The sequence below is a fragment of the Halichoerus grypus genome, chromosome 2 (genome assembly GCF_964656455.1).
Source record: "Halichoerus grypus chromosome 2, mHalGry1.hap1.1, whole genome shotgun sequence".
NCBI classification, from domain to species: Eukaryota; Metazoa; Chordata; class Mammalia; order Carnivora; family Phocidae; genus Halichoerus; species Halichoerus grypus.
The window spans coordinates 94,552,431-94,570,398 of record NC_135713.1 but is presented as its reverse complement, the minus strand read 5'-3'; the positions used below and the strand labels follow the sequence as shown (position 1 = coordinate 94,570,398).

At 49.0% G+C, this 17,968-nt stretch overlaps 1 protein-coding gene across 1 annotated transcript; it reads right to left on the bottom strand.

The window, feature by feature from the left end:
- Positions 1–327: 327 nt before the first annotated feature.
- On the bottom strand, positions 328–8,293 carry OTP (orthopedia homeobox). Its single transcript, XM_036090136.2, has 3 exons — positions 8,257–8,293; positions 6,540–6,949; positions 328–858 (listed from the first exon to the last, which is right to left on the bottom strand). The coding sequence occupies exons 1-3, from the start codon at positions 8,291–8,293 to the stop codon at positions 328–330; spliced, it is 978 nt and encodes a 325-aa protein (XP_035946029.1).
- Positions 8,294–17,968: the final 9,675 nt, after the last annotated feature.

The window sequence follows — 17,968 nt, the reverse complement described above, 5'->3', positions numbered from 1 at the left end:
CTGGAAAGGGCGCGGTGAGGCGCGGGAGAAGGGCGCCAGGGAAGATTAGGGGAGACGGGAAGAGGAGCTGAGCGGGAGGGGGCGAGGGGACCGGGGCGAGCGAAATCAGGCGGAGGGGAGGCCTCGCGGGCTGGGGCTTGGGGTGAGCCCGAGAGAGCGAACGAGAGAGGAGAGAACAAAACGAGAAGTGGCGGAGGCCGGGAGGGGATGGGGCAGGGCGCCGGGGCAGGGGCCCGGGCAGGGAGCGGGGGCCCGGGCGCGCGCCGAAGGACCTCGGGGCGGCCCTGAGGGCGGCGCCGGGGGCGGAGCGGGCTGGGCGCGGCTGCATTAAGTGAAGCTCATGGAGACTGTGTGCTCTAGCGCCTTGCGGCGGAGGGAGGCGATGCTCGTGCCCCGCCACACGTCGCTGCTGTCCGGGGAGCTGCAGAGCTGGGGCGAGCCGGAGACGTTGCTGGGGCCGGGGAGGGAGGCGGGCACCATGCCGGGGAAGGCGGGCTGGTAAAGATGCGACTGCAGCCCCGCGCCGTTGGAGCCCGCCAGGCTGTTGGACAGGCCCATGGAGTTGGGCGGCGGCCCGGCCGCCAGGCTGCACTGGGACAGCGACTGCGCCATGGCTTGCTGCCTGCCCAGAGCCGGCGGCAGCGGTAGCTGTGACACGCCCGGCATGGCGGCCGCCGCCCAGCGGGTGTCGTTGGCGTGGAAAGAGCACAGGCTGTCGCCCATGGCAGCGGCGGCTGCGGCGGCGGCTGACGGAAACTGAGGCAGGCCTGGCGTGGGCAGCAGCGTTCCCGGCGCGCGGAACACGTTGGTGGTCTTCTTGCGCTTCTTCCACTTAGCGCGCCGGTTCTGGAACCAGACCTGGAGCGGGCGGGGCGGGAGACAGAGCGCTATTAGCAAGCCCGCCGGCCCGGAGGGGCGGGGGCTGGAGCCTGAGAAACCTGCGTCAGGCACTGCCCCAGGTGGAACAAGTGCCTTCGACCCAACGCGCCCCACGGCCAGCCAGAGACCGCGGTTCTACGTCAGCTGGAGACAACTGGTGCCCCTTGCACTCAGCAAGCGCCAACTTCCGGGGTCCTGCGTGGTGGTGCCCTGGAGCTTACACTCGGGGCAAACATACCAACCGCGTGCAGTGTTCACCACGCCCCTGCACGCTGGCACATTCTGTGCACAGCTTAGATGCACAAGTCTGCAGGCAGGCATGTGTCAAAATTGGACCCACAGGTGTACAAATGAAGATAAACATGTGTACCCATGTGGCTTAATAGCGTGCCTTATAACACTGATGGGGTATAGAATTTTCAGAAACGCTGGAAATTTGGAAATTGATAAAAGGCTGTGGATGACATAGCCAGTTTCAAAATCGAAAGACAAAGGAAAACCTCTAACGCCACGGATGACAGAGCGGAGAGGTTAATATAGTGATCCATGTGGGAAAGCGGGCGGCACTGAGCTACGGTGTAGTTTGGGTCGCCACCGTGACTTGTGATTCGTAGCGACTGGTGCTACTGCCACAAGTCTCCTTGCCTCATTCTCAAACCCCTCTAGGAGCACCTTTTATCTGAGCTGTGCAGATATGCTGGAACCTGCTGCCAGAACCCTGAGCCCTGGGGCCTGCCAGTCTATTTTCAGGAACTTACTGAGGACCTGAGACTACAAGGCCTCCAATTCCTCAAGTCCCCTGCCCCCCCCCCCGTTTCATCCGTTTCATCTATGAACTGAAAGCAAATTTTCTGACTACAAATTAAAGGTCAAGTTTAAAGTTCACACTAGTAATGAATCAAATTTAATTTTGCGTAGACCCAATAGCCACGAATCTTTTTAAAGGAGATGTGTTTGATAAAATATACTCCAAATAAAAATAAACCTTCTACTCGTTCTTTATTCACAGTAACCCTGAATTTCTGAACTTACCAGACAAATTTGCCTATTAATGTCATATTCACTACCATAGGGGAAGGAAAGTTTCTTCTGAAAGATGTCAAGTAAGCTGCCTCACCAAGGTAGCCTCCTGTCTCGCTATATTTGAATTTGATATTTAAAAATGATGATAATAATATGCAGCATGCCTACTTGGCAGGCTTGCACTTTAACATCTAGTCAGTTGGAGGTTTACTGTGCATAAATATAAATGATGCGAGACACAGCTCAGGTACTGATGGGAGTTTCCTCTTAGAATTTGGCAAACGCAATTTGACCATATTCATGACCAAAATGTTATTCATCTGTTAATCCAAGCTAATATTTAGTGTTTATTCTGCAAGATAAAGGATCCTGAGTATGGACGTACCTGACCCGTTGTCGGTGAGCCAGCTATTCACAGAGGCGTGTTACACCCGTGCAGGTGGAGACACTCTATGCTTAACAGTGTGAACGGCATTGCAATCTAGAATCATTGCCCGCCTTTGGGTCGGGCCTGGCACTGCTACCCTACTCGTGCCATTGCCCACCCTATTATCTTTCTCTGGTTTCTGCCTCATTTGCCATGTTTCTGCCTACCCCAAGTTCCGGATCTATAAAGATGCCGGGTCCCTTACTTGCTAAAGCCCCTTGAGTTGGTGGCACGCCGGATTAATGAGGCTGTGGGGCCCTTGATAGTAACTGGGATCAATGCCGCCGGCCACGAATTGAGCTGTTAGTGGCCTCGAGCGGAGAGTAACCCGCAGGAGCCAGCGAGGAGACCTGCGGCCACAGGTCACTTTGCATTCCCCATCCAAGGCTGGAATGAGGGGAAGTAGACTGCGTGAAGCCCTAGACAGGGACAGTGTCTATATCCAAGTGGTCCCATCTCACATTCCACACCCGGATATATTTTGAAAGGTATCTATAAAGACTGGTTCCTAACATCCTGCGAAGTGTCAGTGAATCCCGAAATGTTTGAATGTTTGGAACGGGCAGTGAGGGAGGAGGGTGGCGGACATCTGTGGGGGAGTGGGAAGAGAAGCAGCAGAAAGAAAGAAGGGGGGGTGGGATTGCCCCATAGAATTTCAGTGGAAAACACACCTGCTAGAAAGGTTTCTGAACCTCAGGCACAGGTGGAAAAGAACAGCTGTTAAAGAACTAAATATTATAGGAATAATCGAAAAATTGTGCTCAATTATGTTTGAGGGTTAGTAGTCAAATGATGGCTACAAAATTTTTTATGTTTCATGGCTTACTGGGGTTGGGGAAAAAAATCTGCATGGGGTCTGAGCACCTCCGTTCCAAGCTATGATGCATATGTTTTTAAAATGTGAATGTTTCCACTTGAAAACTAGAGCATGACGGATTAAAATGCAGGGAAAACCTAAGGGAGATTTTGAGAATGCACAGATGACAACTCCAGAAAATATATTAACCGCAGCCAAGGGCCAACTTTGTACTCAGTCTGAAATGCAGCTCTTCTTAGAAAATGCTTAATACAACAGTGAGAATCTAATGGAGGTTGGAATTTAAAAATCCACTTTCATGATATCTCCTGTTACAGTAATATAGACATACTGTAAATGTATTTTAAAATATATAGCCCGTTTAATTCCCCAACTATAAATGGCTCAGAAATAGAGAAAGAGAGGGAGAAAGAGAGAATATTACTTTTTTCCCCCCCTCGAAGCAAACGCTTTATGAAGATCTCATTGGAATCCAGCAAATGATTAATGTGAAGATTTGGGAGGAAATCTGGGGAGCTGTATTAAAGCCGAGATCTCAGGTTCATTTCGATCAGCCAGCCGTGAACTCTGGGCCGAATTCATTACACTTTAATAGTGCTGGGAGAGGAAGAAAATGCAATTTCTCATTCCATTAGAAAACTAGAAAATACTCTCAGCTTGTCCCCCTATTAAGATGTGGCAGGTGACAGGGCCATTCTGGGGGACACGGTCAATGGAATTACAGCACATTATTTTTGTTCGTATAAAATATTGAAAGGCAAGCCTGACTGTGCAGAAGTTATTTCACTGATTTGGTTTTTATGTAAATAAAATATTGAAAGTTAATTAATCCGTGCTAGAGACTAATGATTATGCTTATTATATTGCATTTGATCGCATAATTTGCATGATTCTCGCATTGCTGCTTAATAAGCCATTCCAGGTTATAAATAATTCTGAAATTGGTTTCTAATAATGGCATGCTATAAAAGGAACGGTTTTATTACACTAGCCAGAAAAAGGCAGCAATATCAGACATGGAATTGGCCTCCATGTAAGTAGAGGTGCTTTAATAAATACTTAAAAGTATGATATATACCAGATATAGATAAAAACAAGTATGTTGGATCAGTTAGTCTAGAATTAAAAAGCATCTTTAAAAACATACAATTGTAATAAATTAAATGTTTAGATCATTTTTAATCAGTGCAGTGGCCCACATACTGAAAAGAATGTGTGGCAATCTGTTAACTATAAAGAAAACTATGAAGGACTCATCATATAAGAACATAAACCAATTACTATTTAATTTGAATTTGGTCAAGGAGCAGTGGTACAGTGAATTGTGAAGTAAATACATTTTCCATAAATTATTTCTGCATTACATTACATAATGTTAATCATTCTGAAGTGTTAATTAAGAAGGTTATGTTGATCTGATTACTTTTTAAACTATGAGACATTATTTTTAAAAATATTGAAATTGCCATTCTATTAAATTGTTCCTATCAGCAGCCTCGAGCTATTATCTTTTGTTGAACATTATGCTAGAACAATTAAAGTACTTTGTCTTTTTCTTCTTGATTATTCTTTTGTGTACTTTTTGAAAATAACTTTCTATTACATAGTTTGTATTTTATTTCATTTACAACTTTTTCTATTAAAAGAATCACTGCCATTAACCTTTGGAAGACCTAATAAAGTTTAATAGACCTCATTTTCTTTTTTCATAAAGTCAGTTGTCCAATTATATTTTATTTGTGATTCTAAGTTCTATTTTAATTTAAGCTAATTACCACTATGTCTAGGTTAAGCAACAGCATTTTACTCTTTAAAACAAAAAATATTAGGTAGTATTTCTCTTGAGGGACAAAAAGCAAATTTATGAACTTTGAACCTACAAGATTTTAACAAGTCAGTATTATCGTTAACAGTAATGGAAGTATTGAAACTGTGTATTTCTGTTAAGGTTTGGACTCAACTTCAGATTTAAAAAGAGGAGGTAGGTAAAAAATTTTTAAAAGCATGAATAGTATATATCTGCACAATGCAATTAACACTCTGGGTATTTAATTTCAATGGCCCATGGTTCAAGGCTTCCAAAGTTCACTAATTAAACCACCCAGACTTATACAGAGTTAAAATGTTAATCTATATTATACCTTGATTATTTCTGTATTAATCTGACCACTTTAAGTCCCCAATGATGATATTCATTTGCTGACTATTTAGAACAGAGCATATGCTATTTTTCCAGGTTAAACTGTCTTTAAAATGTCGCACAAAGACAGAAATATTCAACCCTGTGATTATGGACACCCTTGTCTCTTACTTCTTAGATCAAATGTAAAGGAACTGAGATCTTTAAACTTAATTTGTTAAAGCACCTAGAGCTACAGTTGACACCCAGCATGACAGAGAGAAAATACCACGACCGAGACAGGAAAGGAAGGTTTTCAGAACGCTGGATAGCTCAAGACTAACTGCGCGCCTTGGAACTTCACCTCCAGCACTTGTCCATAAAATACCTGATATATTTTTTTCATTCTTTTAAAAAGCGAAAAAAAATCTGATATTCGCTGGGCTTATATTTTTATTCCCCAATTTTCGGAAAAGTTATAGGTGTGATTTTATAAGTTATATATAATTTACAACTTGGAGGGTGGTTGGACGAGAACAAGGGGTCAGTAATGATTTCGTCTACTACCTGTCAATCATTCCTGCCCTAAATGTCCTTTCTTCAGATCGGATATCTACAACAGAAAGCCTTCATCTCCCCTTCCCAGTTTCCTTAGGCGAAAACCAGGGCTCACAGACTGTAACGGATCTCTTCAGCCACCCCAGCGCACTGGTAGACCATCAAAATTTAAAACCTTTGCAAACATGAAAGCTAGGGGTATTTTCCCTGAGAGCGGCGGGAGGGAGATATAAAGCTACACCGTGAACCCCAGGTGTGGATTTTTTGTTAAGGTGCCATTATGTCTTATTTTCCGCCTTTTCAAGTTTTCTGTATAATTGTTGCATTCCCCCATTTATCCAGACGCCTTCCACAAACTCATTAGGGGGTAATGAAATACTTGTCAATAACTCGAGCTGGAGTGGAGGTGCGCGCTCAGCTTAGCCGCCAGGGAGACGCAGAGGCTGGGAGGTGCGGAGGCCGGGAGATGCGGAACTTCCCTTCTCAGTCAAGACGAATGAGACCACCTAACAGTCGAACAACGCCGGCTTCGCTTTTGAGGCATTTCTGTGGGAATGTGGCTATACTGGTGGGAGATGGGGGACCTGCTTGTCCATGGAACTCACAGGCAGCCGCAGCGCAAGCCCAGGATCCCGGCAAGGAAAAGACCCCACTTCTTTCGCCCAAATCCTCCCGCCCCTCCTTGTCTGCTGCCCCCGCGCCCAAGCCCGGCGTACCTGCACTCGCGACTCCGTCAGCCCGATACGCAGCGCCAGCTCCTCGCGCATAAAGATGTCGGGGTAGTGAGTCTTCGCGAAGCTCCTCTCCAACTCGTTGAGCTGCGCGGGCGTGAAGCGCGTCCGGTGGCGCTTCTGCTTCTGTTGGCCCTGCTGCTGGCCGGCTTGGCTGGGGTTCGGGCCGCCTTGGGGCCCCGGCTGTTTGTCCGGGTCCTTTGCGCTCACCGCCAGCGAGGCCGGCGTAGAGCCCACTGTAGTGATGTCCTCCCCGGGCAGCAGCGTGGCTCCCTCGACTGGGTCGGAGTTGGGCGCTAGGTCCCCCGGATGGCCCCCAGGGTCGGAGCCCCCCACGCCCAGCCTACACTTCACCGCCTCCCGGTGGCCCAGAAGCTCGGCGGCATCTTTCATACCTGAGGAGGCAAGGGGATCGCGGTCACTACTTTCCTGGCGATGCCAGGAGGGACTGTCCTCACGGCGCGGTCCGCCTTCAGCCCCATCCTCGGCTCCCTCCGCGCCCACGTTCGCCCTACGGGGGAGACTCCCGGGATGCTCAGCCGGGTTCCCCAGAATTTGGACGGCCAGGTTGGAATACCATCTCCCGGCCCTTTCCCCTCTCTCGGCAGCCAGCTCCCGTAGTAACCGGCACATGCTTTCTTATCTCCCGCAGTGAAACACTCCCAGTCCCGGCAAAGAAACGTGCCTCCGAGTCCCTTTCATGAACCATACCCCTGTAAGCCGCAGGAACGCGAAAGCGTATCCTCGGACCGGGGCGGGGTGGGGCGGGGGGAGAAAAGAAAGAAAGAAAATTAAGCGATTCCTTGGTTGCTGCCCCACCTGCGCTTAGGCAGCTTAGCGAACTCTACCTCCGGCCCTCAGCCGATTCCCTCTCACTTTTGGAAGATGAATAATTCTCTCCAAGCCTTCCTCCCTCTGAAATCAACCCAAATCAGCTCCGCCTCTCCCTCGAATCAGAGAAAGTGTTTGGAAAATGGAGTCACATCCATCACCAAAGATTCCCAAACCGGAAACCCAGAGCCCAGCAACCCAGACCGCATTAAGGAAACTCAAGGAAACTCTATACGGAGAACAGTGAATCAAACTTTAGAGAATTCAACTTTTCTTTCCGGAGAAATAAAAGGCGCGTTCCTCTCAGACATTGGCAATGACGAGTCCCTTGCAGGCGGGGATGCCTGTGGGGATGAATTTGGCTTTTCTCCTTTCTCAATGAACACACTTAGAAAATCCGCCTCGATTGCAGCGGCTTCTCGTTTATGCCAGATTTTTACAAGTTCAATCATACTTAAATGAGGGGTAGAGAAGGAGGTAGTGGGGAGAGAGAGAGGAAAAAAGAGAAGAAAAAAATCCCAAATCAAAGCAAACAGGAGGGGGAAAGAGAGAAAGAAAAACACCTCCTAACAAATTATCTCAGGATAGATCGCCGTTCAAAAAAAAAATTAATAATAATAAGGGAGAGGGAGGAAAGAGGGGAAAAAAGGAAAAACAAAAAGTAACATTTCCCTAGTCCTTTTTTGGATCTACATATTCCATAGATTTTTTTTAAAAAAAGACGATGTTAAATCAAATTAAACTTTAATACAGCACAATTACTTTTAAAGAAATTAGTCCATTTAGGGCGCATTAAGGTAAAATAAGGAACAAATTGACAATTTCCTGCCCCGGCTTCTCCTGGCTGCCCGGGCGAGAGGCGCGCACTCACCTAGCCTGGCGTCCAGGAGGTCGGCGTGAGACAGCATCGCGCACCGCTCCAGGGCGAAAGCTGTTCCCCCCCAAATTTTAGCGGCTTTAAGTTATTTAAAATAGATATAAGCTATAAGCTATACGATATAGATATATATAGATCACCTAAATGAAAGAAAATTCGGTTTGTGGTTAAAAAGGGGGCTTCTTGCATTATAATGTCCTTTAGAGAGACGGGGAGGTGCTTAACAGTTGAATGAACCCGTGAGCAGCTCGGCGAGGGGACCAATCAGGAGGGCAGCCTGCAAATGTCAGCGCCGGGAGAGTCCCCCACTCCGCCCGCCCGCCCGCGCCCGCCCGGAGGAGGCGGTGGCGGCAGCCCTGGCAGCTCCAGCCGCGAGCAGCCGCTAAAGCAGCGGAGGCCGCCTCGGCCTCGCCCCGGGCTTCGCGGCCCGGCCTCCGATGGTTCTTCCCCGCGATTTTCTCCAGTCACACCTTTCCTTTTCCTTGCCCCTCGTCCCTCCCAGGTGCAGCTCAGTCGCCGACGACTAGGATCTTCCCGGGCCCGAGGCAGTGCAAAGGACAGAGCAGGGCTTGACCCCCGCGTGACCCGAGAGTCCCTCCCGCCCGCGCGCTCTGGGCAACACTGGCCTGCTGCGGGCTCGGGCCTGCCAATACGCAGCACAACCAGGGCCCAGCGCGGCCTCTAGACTGCGCCTAGACTTCGCTGCCGCCTAGCAGTCCTGAACCGAGGGTACAGATGCCCCGGCTGGGACCCCGCGCCTAAAGAGTACCACCCCTTCAGCAGGCCTAGAGAGGAAAAAAGGAGTCGGCTCCCCCCGCGGTGCTTCCAGGGCCCGCAGTCAGCTTCAGGGTCCCGCGCAGAGTGTCGATTCGCGCCCTCTGCACCCTTCCCGCCGGGCTCCCGATCCTCCGCCCGGCCCACCGCGCTTGCATCCTGGCCCACATCCTGCTCTTTTGGTCAAAGTTTCTAAGTTCAGCTCGGTTCCCAATTCCACTTATGGCTGTAAATAAAGTTAAATGCTCTTTATTTTCTTCTTGAATATGTTAAACTACTTGAACAATTTAAAGTGCTTTGCACAAGTGAAGCGAACCATCTCTAATGTTCTGATTTTTCAGAGCCAGCCAACAACAAAGTTTAGATTAGTAATATATTTCTAACCAGAGTAATTTTCAAGATCATTAGGCATTTATGTAATTAGTGCCAAATCTATAAGCTTTTATTACGATTATTAGAGTAAAATCAGTATAAATTTGTACTAATTTACTACTGTTTAGACTTGGCTGTCAAGCCCAGAGGTTCTTATTGTAAATGATAACTGAGGAAATTAAGTGCAAAATTCTGTACCATTTCTGATCTGCTCCTAAACAATCCGTTTCAATTGTATTTGTAGCAGAACATAATGCCCTTTTAAAGTTATTTGACTTGTATTTTTATTTGCAACACAAGAAAAATGCCCTCTACCCAGGCACAATGAAAACTGATATTTACTACTCTCATCTTGATTAACATTGATTTTTAATTCGAGAGTGATGCAATTAAGATTATTCATTTAGTGCAAATAAAGCTTCCACAAAAGGGTGGTCCTATGAAGTCTGTTTTAAATAATACCGAGCAAATGGCTTTTTTTGTTCGCCGTCCAATTGACTTACACAAAACATTGGAAATGCTGCCTGAGAGCAGATGCGAGAGGAATGGGTGTGTGTGTGTGTGTGTGCCCTTAGCTGTATGTGTGACAGGGACCGAGCAAGGAGACAAAGGAGGCAGGAAGGCGAACTCTGGGGCAGTTTTGCTTCCTCCTCCTTCTCTCCTGCAGCCTGCTCCCCTCCTCCCATGCACACACACGTGCGCGCGCACACACATGCACACACGCGTGAATGCCGGGCATCAGCCACATCGGTTCCTCCCAAGCTGCGGAGACCGCTTCCCCGGAAGCTCTGAGCCTGGCCGAGCTTCAGCGGCCGCCGCAACTGATGCCAACACGGCCTGTGTGGGGCTGGGGCGCCGGGAACGCGGGCAGCAGCTCGGCGGAGCCCGGGTGGCAGCGGCACGCTCGGAAGCCACCAGGGTGTTCCGCAGACGCCTACTGTCCTTTAGAGAAAGGCTTGGTTGGAAGTAGCATACCTAACCTAAAGCAAATACAGTCCCTCCTGTAAAACCTTCCCCCTCCCCAAACAAAACCCCAAGTCAGAAGCGACGGCGCCAGGCGCTCGCAGCGAGAGGCCAGACTGCGGCCTGGGGCGGGGCGGCGTGCGCCCTGGACGTGGCTCCCAAGTGCGCACCTGGCTGCACGTTCCCGGGGATTCGCAGGGGGTTGTGTCCACCTGGGAGGGACTTGCAGGGGGTCCAAGACCGGAACGCAGGGGCATAGGTGGGCAGAAGTGTCAGAGCAAGAGAGAGGGGGCCTGGGAGCTGACCCTGCTCCTCCAAACAGGCAAGTCCGTGGAGGCCCGTTTTGCCTTGGCCATGCACCGTGTCTGGAGGGAGGGAGGAGAGGCCGCGACGTGGGGAGAGAAGAAGGGCGCGGGGCCCCGAGTCCACTCCTGTGTGCACACAGGCGCTCTTGTCCTCCTCCCACAGCCACTCCCAGAACAGCCGCGGGCCGTGCAGCGTCCTCCCACACGCACCCGCTCGTATATTCTGTTTTGTTGTATCTTTCAGGTCGATAAATAAATGTGTAATAGTTAATGTGAAGACACATCAGAGTAATAACAATGGGACGAAATCAAAGGATTATCCATCTCTGTTAGTAACCACTGAACAACAATGTTGCGGCGTGATTGATAGCCCGCTTCATTTTATGACTTTTCTATTGGTCTTGATTTTTATAGCAGTATAAACAAACTAAATCATTTCTTCCAAGACTTCAGAGCATAAGCATCTTGGGGGGGGGGTGGATTAAGGAAAGAAAAAAAAAAAAAGAAAGGGAAATCTGAGAGTGGGAGGGGGTGACGGGGTGGTGTGGGGGCGTCGAGGTGGGGAGCGTGCAAGCTGGAGCTGGAGCCGGATGTCAGGAGCCGGCTGCCAGCAGGCGTGGCGAGGAAAACGACAATCGTCTGGATGTAAAATGCTCGTCCCCGCGCCCGGTTCCCTCTCGGCAGCTCGTTCTGGCCAATGTCTGAATCCACCTGGGCAGCGACTGAGATGTATTTACCAGAGTTTTATTCCCTGTCATCTTCCCACGTTCCTGGGGCAGCCGGGAAAGTGCCGGTCAGGCCCATTGCTATTGATAATTTAAGGCATTTCCCACATGATCATGGGAACTGAAGTCCCTAACAAGGCGAGGCTTTAGCGCAATGGCCCCCAAATCTTCGGAATGACAAGAATGTCTTCAGAAATCACTTCAAAGCAAAGTAAAAGGATTTTCTATGACGGATCCAGTGATTTTTCCTCAATAAATAGGTTTTAGATTGTTACACACACGTAGAAGTGGAACAAAGGGAACTACCAGAAAATATATTGGTTGCCCCTAATAAAATTTATTTAGACAGTTTACTTCTCATAAAAAATAGAGATTGAATTTTGTACAAGAGCCTGCCAAGGGGCGATGCACAGGGAAATCATTTTTTTTTTTCTTTCTCCTCTTTTCCCCTTCTCCTTTTTAACGAAGCACAAAGAGCATTTAAAGGCCAGGGAACCCGCTCCTGCTCCCGACCGGCCGAGCGCCCAGACCGAGCCCGAGAACTTTGTAGTTTTGAGAGAATAGGCTTTCTGGGATATATTTATATATATTAAATCAAAACCTTGATGGCTGATTATGTAAACTACAAGCACAGCGACTACCAAATGGTGTCTCTCCTCCTGCTTTGCCATCCTGGTCCAGAGAAAGATTTAGAAATACAGTATAGTCGGCCGGGGAGGTGACTGGGGTGGGAGATCCTGGCAGCAAGTGCCCTAATGATGGATTTATGCTAATTAGGTTTGTAATTCTGATTTTCTCTCTAATTGTATTTCTGTGCTCATTGTGAATCTTTTGTAGAGACAGACAGAAAGCATAAAAATTTATACTAGGTGCTCCTGAAGAATTGGGTCGTGTGCCCAGCTCCCTGATTGTTTATTCCACTTACAGAAACCTCGGGTGTTTATTAAATGTAACTTTCGGCTGCCTGGGTTGTTTGTAAACTGCTCTCTTTTCTTTGCAGACAGTGGGCTGAAATATGGCGCGTTATTATTCACATTCCTGCTATTAAATGCTGAATTGTAACATTGTTCCCTTTAATGAGGAGCGCCTCCCTCAATAATTAACGATCTCACGTTTTCCTATTTTCTTGCCTGATGAAAAGAATCAATTTTAATTCGTGGTAAATTACAGCCATGCTTTTGGGTATTATTTGCTTACAGAAAACAAATCAAGTGACTTGAACAATCCTGTTTACTTTTCCAGATATGCAATAACCCAAACGCAGTGGCAAATCAGATCGCGTTCCTCAGGCCTACCTTAGAACTTCAAAAAGAATAAAGGGTGGGGGGCAAATCCTCGAGAGAAAAAAAGAAACAGGAAGCTCTCAAGTCCACTGTGTCTGAAACAAAGGTGACCACTTTCTCCTATATCTTACCCCAGGTGCCAGAATGGAAGCTCCCCCAGCCCCAAACCTCATCGCCCCGCCCCCGTCGGGGACAGGGGTCAGTGGTCCACAACTCGCCACGCTAGAGTTTGGGACTGCTTGATGTATGGCTCATTTGAAGGGACTCAATCTGAGGGTGGATGAGTGGAAGGAAGGAGATCTGGGAGGGCAGCCAAGTCTCTGGGAAAGGGTGACAGGCACTTCCACACTCTTCTGCATAAAAGAACTCTCTTGAGGTTCCCCGCAAAAGAGACCACAGCCAAAGAGGCTTTGGCTGAGTGCTTCTGCCTGGCCACTGCGAAAGCCCCCTCGGCTCGCCTTCCGGCGGCGGCTCTCGGTCGCAAAGTGAGCGCCTCTAACCCCTAGCCAACCTGGCTTGGGGCTAGCCCCAAACTTGCCTGCTCCAGGCCTCCCTAGGCCGGGAGCGCGGAGACTCTGGGCAGCTCTCAGCCAGGGTTGTCCCTTGGATGTCGCTGCGGGAGCCCAGGGCCGCAAAAACTCTTTGCGAACAGGACTCGGGCTCCCCAGCCTGTGAACTCAAAGCCAAGGCCCCACACTCCAGGCTTCTTTTTCTTTAAGCCCTGGGAGCGGGGGCTGCGTGTTCGTGACGCGTGTACTTCTGCGAGCGCTTGTGTGAGCGGCGTGTGTCCCCTGCCTGCTCACCCGAACCTCGGGCATGTGCCGGGAGCGACGGAGCGGCGGAAAACTCGCCCGCAAAGGGTCTGGTTTCCTACCCTTCCTGGAAGCCTGTGGCGATACAGGAGCACCACATAATTTTTTTTTTCTCCTGCAATAAACAGTTTCCCATACATTCCCATACATCCCATATATTGCAAACATATAGTTTACAAACTATAACCATGAAGCCCACCTGCGTGACTCTTCGTGGGCGCTGGGGCCTGTCCCTTGCTTTTTTTTTTTTTTTTTTTTCCTATCCTTGCCTTCTGACAATTAACATCAGCGGTCCTCAACGCAGAAAGCTCTACACAAAACAATGACGGATCAGAACCTGCCCCCTGATTCCGTATCTCCTCTTTTTTTGCCTTTAGCCCTGTAATTTTAATGGCCCCAATTAGCCACACGGAATACAATAAGCGACATAGAGATTTTATTTGTATGTGTTAAGTTCGCTGCTTCTCTGATTTCTATTTACTCAGGATAAATAATCATATATCAGTTATTCAGTTAGGTGACAAGGCTAGTAATTGGAATAAAAAGAAAAACATCTCATCCTTATCTCTTTCTATAACTAGATATAGCGCTAATAAGACTGCATCAATCTTATCTAGCAAATAAATAAAATAGACAAACAAACAAATTCGCCTCCAACAAGTTAATGCGGTGTATCTGAGTGGAAAGTAGATATTTTCACGCATTCTGGAGATGAGGAGTGACTTTTAATAAAATCACAAGAAAAACAAATGTAATTCTGTAAGCCATTTCTTGGAGCCGCCGGCGCCCGCCCCTCCCCCCTCGCTCCCCGCCGGGCTCCCTGGTCCTAGCCTTTTCCTTTTCCTATGCAGTTAGTCCCAGCTTACGACTGACACCGGGCTAGGTTTCTCTGGCTACTTTACACTTTGGGGGTGGAGTAGGGGAGGGAGATATAATTCTATACGTAATGAGCCTTCCTCAGAACTTTCTCTTTCCCTCTCTTTCCCTTCTTTCGTTATCATTCTGCCTTCGCTCTTCCTTTTTCCTCTTTCCTCACTCCTTTTTTTCCTCTTCCCTTTATTCTCTCTTCCTCCTTTCTCTTTTCTCTCTGTTTTCTGCCTTTTCATCTTCTCACTCTTTCCTCTCATTCTCTTTCTGCTCTCTCTTTGCCTCCGTCCTTCGTGCCCTCTTTATTTCCTTTTTCTCCCCATTTCTCTTTCTTTATCCCCTTTTCTCTATTCCCCTTCCTCTCTGCTTTCTTCTCCCTCCCTCCCTCCCTTTCTTTTCTCTCTACACCCCTTCCCTTGTCCCCTCCCCGCAGCCCGAGTGCGGCTAATTCCGGGCGTCTATATTCACTCAATTAGAGAAATCTACAGAGAAGATCGATCTTCCATCTGCAGACATGCCAGCTTAACAAATTAGATTCTTGTTTCGTGCAGGTGATTTGGTGACAGTTGGGGAATTAGAAGTAATAAGTTGTTGTGTTTGAGCCCAGGCCCCCGCCCCCCGCCCGCGCCCCTCCCCGCCCGCAGGCCCCCCGGCCGCGCCCGCCGCCCGGGCACCCCCTACCGCCCCCCACCCCCAGCCGGCCCGCGCCCGCCGCCGCCGCCGCCGCCGCATCCCCCGCCGTAATTAGTGCTGCTGCCCTCCATGTGGGCTCGATTAAACCGTGATTTAGCCGAAAGAAATATAATTATGGCTGCAAATAAAATAATCAGCATTGAAGAGCGATTTCCTTAATGAGATGGAGCGGTTGCACGTCACGGAGTAAAGGGGTCTCATTAAGAGGTGGTAATGAGGCTTGGGTGGATGGTGCAGTTACAAAATAGCCCAACTCCTCTGCAGGCCCGGCCCGCCCGCCCGAAGTGGCCGCCGCCGAGCTTTCACGCCATCGCGCCGTCCCGCCGGTCCCCGAGGGGCGCCCGGGCCGGTCTCGCCCGGCCCCCAGGGGGCGCAGCGCCAGCCGCGCGGCCTCCTCCCTAGGGCGGGCGACGCGGTCGGGACCGGCGGGGCGAACCCGGGCGGCCGCACCGGGTGTGGGGGCGACCGGCTGCTCCTCGGCCGCGCGCGTCCGCTCCGCGTCCGGAGCCGGGTTTGCACAAACAACTTCGAGGACACCGGCCGACGCAGGAGCAGGTCCGAGCGGGGAGCCCCTGCCCCGAGCGGGAGCTGAGGGGCAGGCCTGGGAATCTCTGGGCGCAGGTGGAAGCCCTCTGGGGACGGGGGTGGGGATGGGGTGGGGTGGGATGTGAGTTCGTCCGGGAAAGAGCGAGTCACAACAAACAGGTGCTCAGACGCCAGGAGTGCGGCGCGGCGGGAGGCATCAGCACGCGGCAAACGCTGCGTCTTCCCACCGCGTAGAGACCTGGCATGAAAGGGCCTTGGGGGTTCTCATTCCCTCCACGTCATTTCCCAAACTTTTTATTAAAGTACTGACAAGGCAACAACTCTGTTCTAACCACCTCATAGGAAAAAAGTCTTAAATAAATTATTCCAAAGATTTCCTAAATGGGTAGCTCTGACCTTTCAGGTTTGTGAGGTTGGGGAGAGCCTATGAATTCCTTCTTTACATCAAGGTGTGTACACATGCACCTTCCCATTATCCAGACAAGGTGATGCCTCCGTCTTTATTTCTAATTCGATTGTTAACCCTCTCCTTGATTCAGTTTTATCATTTCGGACCATTCTGAATTGGACAAGGAAACGCACGTTATCCATACAACGTGGCAATGACGTAGCTGATATACTTTCCTTTATTCATCCAACCAATACTTACCCAGCATTTACTATGTGCTAGACATTGAGCTGGGCCCTGGTGAGGGAGAGATGAACAGAGGGGCAGATCCTTGGCCTAGTGTAGCTTAGAGTTCAGCGTGCCCTGCATTAAATTATTCAGCCATGGGTGCTGAATGTGTGAATGTGGGTGAACGTGGCCACTAGGCATTGCACCCTTTCAGAAACAGAAAAACCTGGGAAGTAGGTAAATCTATCTTACGTCCTCTGAGCCTCCCACCTTCCCCACCCAGGAAGCTGGGGTCCTAAGGAAGAAAGTAGTTTGACAAACCAACTTCCTTTGGTGTTAGGTGCTAATGTAAATATCCTCCATAGAATGCTCCCATTTTAAAACAGGAATTCAAGGAGAGGCAAGTTGCCTGGTGGAGTGATTTCCACATCTTTCTGATGGCAGTTGGAGGCTTGGGAGAGGACGATTTGGAGGTAAATCACTGCTATCCCAAATTACTGCTTCCCTAATCAACAGGGCTAGCTCTGGTAGAAACTCTTGCACTTAAAAGAGGTTTTTTTTTTTCCCTTGGGGAGTCACAGATCCCTTTGAGAGTCTGATGAAAGCTGTGTCCCTCCTCCCCCCAAAATGCATGTATTTGCAAACAACTTCAGGGGGTTCGGCCCCCCACAAGCCCCAGCTTATGAAAGAGTAGTATCTAGATGAGCCTTTAATATTTGTGATTAAGACTTTCAGAGAAGAAATCATGTAAATCTCCAGAGGAGTTCTATCAATAAATCTGCATCTAGGGAAGAGGTAAGTCAAAAATCAAAAATAAATTGTCAACCAGTAAGTTCCAAGAAAACAACTGGTGAGAAGAGGCATGCAGTCTAACAAATTTGTGTTTTTTTGGTTTTTGTTTTGTTTTAAAGGTTTTTTTTTTAAGATTTTATTTATTTATTTATTTGAGAGAGAGAGAGAGCCAGAGAGAGAGAACATAAGGAGAAGAGAGAGAAGGAGGCAGAAGCAGACTCCCCACAGAGCAGGGAGCCCAATGCGGGGCTCGATCCCAGGACCCTGGGATCATGACCTGAGCTGAAGGCAGCTGCTTATCCGACTGAGCCACCCAGGCGCCCCCAGTCTAACAAATTTGTAACGAATTCGTATCTTCCATTTGACCCAAATACAGGTTGATATTAGTCCAAATCTATATAAAATTTTTCCATATTGCAGAGACTTGTCAGGAAACCTACTTTGTTGGTGCCCAGCTCTCGCCCAGATGCAGGCCCTGGGCAGCGGGCCGTCTGGCTGGGGAGGGCAGTGGCCTCACACCATGGTGCATCGTAAATACTCAGACCTTGCCGTGGAGATGCAAGTGACTGTGATTAAAATTCACACCCTGGGACCATAGGGAGTGAAGGGTGATTAAAAGTCTGTTTAAGCCCACTAGAGCCCCAAAATCCAGAGCTTAAGCTAATTCTCTTATTCACTCCCCAAAGGAATTTTTCACATTAGGGACTGAAACCAAGTGGTAGACCTGCCTTCGTCACCCTCCCAAGCTTTCCCAAGATGCTAACATATGGAACCACGGAGTCTTTTGAGGCAGGAGATCATTCTTTCCTGGCTGCTTTAGGACAAGGGTTTATTCTCCGCCTCTCCCTTAATTTTCACGAGGTCTCCCACATCACCCATCAGGAGGGATATTGACTTTTCCATATCCATTTTCCTGGCATAATCTTTGTTTTACTTCCCACGAAGGGACTGCAACAGG

What these genes read in the sequence shown, in the direction of transcription:
- OTP (XM_036090136.2), bottom strand. Translation starts at nt 8,293, where the DNA reads ATGCTGTCTCACGCCGACCTCCTGGACGCCAGGCTAG. An exon ending in CCTCCTGGACGCCAGGCTAG is followed by an intron (nt 6,950 to 8,256) that starts GTGAGTGCGCGC and finishes TTGCCTCCTCAG; the next exon opens with GTATGAAAGATGCCGCCGAG. An exon ending in TGACGGAGTCGCGAGTGCAG is followed by an intron (nt 859 to 6,539) that starts GTACGCCGGGCT and finishes CGCCCGCTCCAG; the next exon opens with GTCTGGTTCCAGAACCGGCG.